This window comes from Enoplosus armatus, chromosome 4, assembly GCF_043641665.1.
Source record: "Enoplosus armatus isolate fEnoArm2 chromosome 4, fEnoArm2.hap1, whole genome shotgun sequence".
Classification (NCBI taxonomy): domain Eukaryota; kingdom Metazoa; phylum Chordata; class Actinopteri; order Centrarchiformes; family Enoplosidae; genus Enoplosus; species Enoplosus armatus.
The window spans coordinates 876,904-882,500 of NC_092183.1; the positions used below are offsets into that span (position 1 = coordinate 876,904).

At 46.8% G+C, this 5,597-nt stretch overlaps 1 protein-coding gene across 1 annotated transcript in view; it reads right to left on the reverse strand.

Moving 5' to 3' along the window:
- Window positions 1–1,031: 1,031 nt before the first annotated feature.
- The window catches only part of LOC139283673 (zinc finger MIZ domain-containing protein 2-like), an 18,690-nt gene continuing 14,124 nt past the window's right edge, over window positions 1,032–5,597 (reverse strand). Inside the window, exons 18-21 of the mRNA XM_070903691.1 lie at window positions 5,392–5,597; window positions 5,009–5,181; window positions 4,204–4,401; window positions 1,032–3,679 (exon numbers count right to left, since the gene is read on the reverse strand). The exon at window positions 5,392–5,597 is cut by the window's right edge and continues 66 nt beyond it. Coding sequence (XP_070759792.1) covers window positions 3,572–3,679; window positions 4,204–4,401; window positions 5,009–5,181; window positions 5,392–5,597 — 685 coding nt within the window. The 3' untranslated portion in view covers window positions 1,032–3,571. The remainder of the gene's footprint in view (window positions 3,680–4,203; window positions 4,402–5,008; window positions 5,182–5,391) is intronic.

Consider the following 5,597-nt stretch of genomic DNA (forward strand, 5'->3'; position numbering starts at 1 on the left):
AGATGAGGTTCCATCAAACCCACAGTTCAGACCAGCCTGCAGGTTTTATTTCTACCTTTTTACCCACTGTAGGATGTTGAGGACTGTCCTTGTGGCCTTTAGGGAGGAGGTCGTTCCTCGCAGGTTTCCAGTTGACATGTAGCTCCTGGGAGAGTGGCGGAGGGTGATGGCGGGGGTTTGGTATCGATCAGTGATCTTTAATGACCTTTGAGAGATGGGGGTGCATGCTGGCACCATGAAGGGCAATTCAACTCCCCCCTCCCGAAGACAAAAAACCCCCCATCCTGTAGTGTCGTCAGGACGTTAAACAGAAACAGGTTCAGACAGACAGAGACCAGTCTGTTCACCCACATTATTAAAAAGTATATTTTCTCACTTAACTCTATTATCAATATTATCTACATGTACTGTTAATGCACAGTGGTACAGTGTAGTACTGGGTACTTCAATAGATAGTAGAGTTGGAGTATTAATTCAGTGTGTTCTCAGTTTTCATTGTTTATTTGTTCTTCCTCACTAGTTTTGTGTTTTCTGTGATGTAGCTGGTGTTTCCACCGCGATTATCAAAGGATGTATTTATCTCATCCGTATTTCTCCGCATGTGCTTATTGCACCTTAATAGTACTTAATAGTACCAGTTATGTTTCATCGTGTGTAACCAGCAGTACATAACAAACTGTATTCTAGTCAGTTACCCATCTGTGCATCTGTTCTTGTACAACTACCGATTACTTTCGTTATTGATTCATCTGCAGGTTCTTCTTTGAGATTATCCGTTCGGTCTCTAAAATGTCATAAAATACTGAAATCAGAATTTTCACCATCAAACATCTCGTTTCTCCTCAGTTTACTGTCCCATGAGAGGAGCAGCAGCAGGTCCTCACAGTGAAGAAGCCGGACCTGGACGTCCTCTGCTGCTGGAACACGTCGTCTTCTCTCCGTCACGCTCATACCAAACATTTCATACGTCTTAAACATGATGAACTGTGTTTATCAAACTTTATTAAAAGCACCACATGTTCTCCTCTGTGTGTCTTTCCAGTGTGTGTTTATTAAATTACAAAGGTTATTATTATTATTATGATTGTTGTTGTTGTTGTTAGCATCATTACTGAATCATACAGTGTGATCATGTACAGTTTTATTTTTTCCAGAATCCAGCAGACTCACTGGGACATGGAGACACCACAACTGTCTGGACTCTAGTCACTTTACAACATACAGAATAATGAGGAGCATGAGGAGGAGGAGGAGGTGGATGAAGACGACTCTGTTATTATCCCATATACAAACTGGTTGATGGAGCTGTGATCTCAGGGCAACAGTTTGAGGCAACTCAACTGATTTCTTTGAATTCTCCTTTCTGTCTTTGTCCTCATCGTCGTCCTGGGGGGGGTGAGTTAAAACCCCACTAAAAGGCTCAAGTGCAGGAGCAAAGACCCCTCCGGACAAAAAGCTCCAGAGTTCAGATTAAAGAACAACAGTTTTTAGTCGAGTAGTTTTGGCCTCATTTACATTTTGTGTCATATCTGATAAAACCTCATTTACACTCACATGCTGCCAGCTGACAGGTGGAGGTGACAGGTGGAGGGACAACCCAGCATGCAGCCTGTTTGTTTCTGTTGCAGCTTATTTAACCTCCTACTTTACTTTGTTTTCATCCTTTTTAAATCCCCTTCTGTTTCTTTTATATCTTCTCTTAAAGCCTCTCTGTCTCATCGAGGCACTTTGAACTGAAAGGTTGTTGAAAGGTTGTTGAAAGGTTGTTGAAAGGTTGTTGAAAGGTTGTTGTTCCATCTGTGGACCAGTTTTGTTAAAACCAGATCACTGCAGTTTATAACAGAATCCAACCAATTGATTGATCAGAATCAGGAAATTAATCATCTGTGACTCCTCTTCATCCATCCAGTTCGGGCTGAATCTGTACTACGACAGTGTTTACATGCGCACTGAATCCTGGTTTAGAACATATTCAGGATCTGATGTTGGAACATGAGAAACCTGGTTCTTGATCTCCCGGTCTACATGATCACAACAGTATCCAGGTGTCTGACCGTCATCCTGCAGGTGAGTCTCAGTCACTCTGTTCTGTCCCAACAAAGACAGTTCAGAAACCAGGATCAGGTGTTTACATGACACAGGACCCTGGTTTCTGTCAGAGTACTCCAGGTTTCTGAAACCAGGATATGATGTTACGCAAAACATAAGCAGGATATTCCAAATACCTGATTATAAGCAGGATATAGGCGCTCATGTAAACACAGTCCGCGTCTACCGGCTTCAAAGGATCTAGGATCTTGACGAGAGTCTAGTCGGTTGAGATCTGGTGACTGAGACGCATCCTGTACACACTCAATTATTCAGATTTCACTCTGATTCGTCACCCGTCTTGGTTTTGGGAGTGAATCTCAGTCCAGAAGAATAACTGAGCGAGCTTGCTAACAAAACATCACAAGTCCCTGAAGGGGACAAGAGCAAAACCCTGTCTGGTGCGCACCACATAGTCTCCCATCTCAGAGACACCAGAGACTCTCTGAACGGTCTCTGGTAGTTTATTGTGCTCTGCAATAAGGAGACACAAGGAACTGCTGTCAGTCACTTTCCAGTTCCTCCACTGTCTCAGAATAAAGACATTTGAAGACGTCAAATGAACTCTGGGACATGTTTCCACCATGTTTTGACACGTCATAAACTGAACAGATGAATCGATGATCTAAAGAGCTGCCGAGTATTTTTCTGTCAATCGAAGTGGTTTCAGTATTAGTTAGAAGCCGTCTGACAGCAGCGATCCTCAAAGCACTGAAAAGGCTGCGTGGGACAGATGGTCCTTCCTTCCTGTTGCTGTGGCTGAGTGTAAACGGTTCATCTGTTCACCTTCTGATCTGATTTTTGGGACATTTATGGACTCAACAGGTCCTCTTTGTTAGCGCAGCGTCTCCACATATCATGTCTGTCAGAACATGCAGACTCCTTTAAAGCTCATCTTCTACTTTTTATACCATCACATTTACAAACTCATTTGGACCAGAAATGTTGTGGTTTTAAAAAGGGACCACACGGCTCTGCAGCTACACATCACATTTACTGCTGAACCTCCACCATCAGAACATGACGGACTCACTGACGGCTTCTCTCTCTGCATTTTCATAGAAATGGACTGAAACCAGTGGCTGTCTGGAAGAAGATCAACGTAAAGACTGAGGGATGACGTGTGTGATGTGTGTGTGATGTGTAGGCAGCAGTGTGGTCGTCACCAACAGTCACTTTAAATAGTTTGTGCTGCTGCCTGAGAGCAGCGAGCTGTCGGCTCCGACAGGGAATGAAGGATGAAGCGTCAAAATACAGTTTCAGAATAAAAAAAAACAATAAAATAAAGTTACCATTGTCACACATCAAAGAGTTTTCAGATTTAAAAGTAGTTTTTTTTGTTTCGTGTCCTTCTTGTCGTCCGCTCCGTCCTGTGCAGACGGCGGCCACGTTGGACCGCCTGTCGTGTTGACGCTCGAGGAGAGACAGAGTTCATATTTTACAGTCTCGGCTTATTCTGTTTAAATCCTGGAGGCGTTTGTGTTCAGTTGTTCTCAAACAGGGACAGCAGGTCGTCGTTGTTGTTGTTCGGGAGGTCTGGAGGTCCGAGGTACGACAGCAACTCGTCCGGGTTGGTCAACTCCGGAAGCAACTGCAGAGACAAACAGGAGACGCGTTTCTGTCAGCATCACGTCTCTGTTCGAGTCACAAGGACTTCGAACCCTGGATATATAATAAGACCTGGATGTGGCCCCCCGAGGCCCAGAAAGCATCTTCTCCATAGACCACTACTACAGGAGAGTGGTCCAGTATCCAGGTCTTAGAATACATCCGTGGTCTGGACAAACGCCGCCTGAGCAGGAACACATTCATGAGATAATGAGTGAGTAGCACCACCTCTTCTGATTGGACAGTTTCAGTCACTAAAATGTTACCAAACAGTATCAAGACCTTCGTGGTGATGATGTCACATAGAGGAGGACTGTAGAAATAACTCACTCTTCAAATGCATGTCAGTATCTACAGCAGTTCAGTGAACGCATCACTGTTAAATACTGCAGTCTGTGTACCAGTGAAGGTAGAAGTACTTCAGTAAAGTAACGACAGCTTCTGGAGCTCTGAAGGGTTTCAGCAGGATTCAGGACTCAGCAGAGTCTCAGTCTGGTTTCTACTCACGTCCAGAGACGGTTCTGGAACCTCCGCAGACCCCCCGAGACCGAAGGGGCCATCGCCTTGGAGACGGGGATTCTGGTTGCTACGCTGCATCATCTGGTTGCCAGCCCCCAGTTGGGAGTTGCTATGGAGACCCTGCGACTGCTGCTGGGAGAGAGGAGCACCATGGGAAGTGGAGTCCAGACGGCCCGAGACTGACATCTGAGAGAGGAGAGGAAGGAAGGAAGGAAGGAAGGACAGAGGAGAGGAAGGAAGGAAGGAAGGACAGAGGAGAGGAAGGACAGAGGAGAGGAAGGAAGGAAGGAAGGAAGGAGAGAGGAGAGGAAGGAAGGAAGGAAGGACAGAGGAGAGGAAGGAAGGAAGGAAGGAAGGAGAGAGGAGAGGAAGGAAGGAAGGAAGGACAGAGGAGAGGAAGGAAGGAAGGAAGGAAGGAAGGAGAGAGGAGAGGAAGGAAGGAAGGAAGGACAGAGGAGAGGAAGGAAGGAAGGAAGGAAGGAGAGAGGAGAGGAAGGAAGGAAGGAAGGAAGGAAGGAAGGAAGGAAGGAAGGAGAGAGGAGAGGAAGGAAGGAAGGAAGGAAGGAGAGAGGATAGGAAGGAAGGAAGGACAGAGGATAGGAAGGAAGGAAGGACAGAGGAGAGGAAGGAAGGAAGGAAGGAAGGACAGAGGAGAGGAAGGAAGGAAGGACAGAGGAGAGGAAGGAAGGAAGGACAGAGGAGAGGAAGGAAGGAAGGAGAGGAAAGAGTTTTTATTAGTTGTTAACTAATAAAATATGATGATGACGATGATGATGAGTATGTGTTACTGTACCTGTCCAGCCAGTGGGTGTGGGGGAGGTTTGTCGGGGGTGAGGAGGGCACTGGAAAGCTCAGACTGGTAGGAGAGAGGGGGAGGACCGGGGGAGGAGAAGTCCCCCCCGACCCCCGGAGTCCCAGGACCAGTGAAGTCTGAGAAAGCAGCGGTCTGACTGGGATAGGACGGAGCTGAGGAGACAAACAAACACCGATCAATACATCTGATTAACTCCAGCTCTCATGTTTACTAATACTAATAATGTCTGCTTTTAGGTACTGAGTGTTGGAACTGTGACCCGCCCACAGGAAGATACTGTCAATCATTAAAAAAGCACTGGGAACTCAAGATCCCAGTTCAGCTCCACTCTGTGGGGGTGCAGATCCCTACACCCTGTGTACCTGGTCCGGGGTAGTCCGGTGTGTGGCTGCTGTTACTGCTGCCCCCTGCGGGCATGGAGGGGTAGGGCATCGGGGAGGAGGCAGCGGAGGGGGCGGGGCCTAGTGATGCAATCATCTCCATGACACTGGGCAGGACCATGTGACTGGGGCTGAGCGTCCGGCAGCGCTTCAGCACCGGACCGTCAGACTCCTCCTTCACATGGATG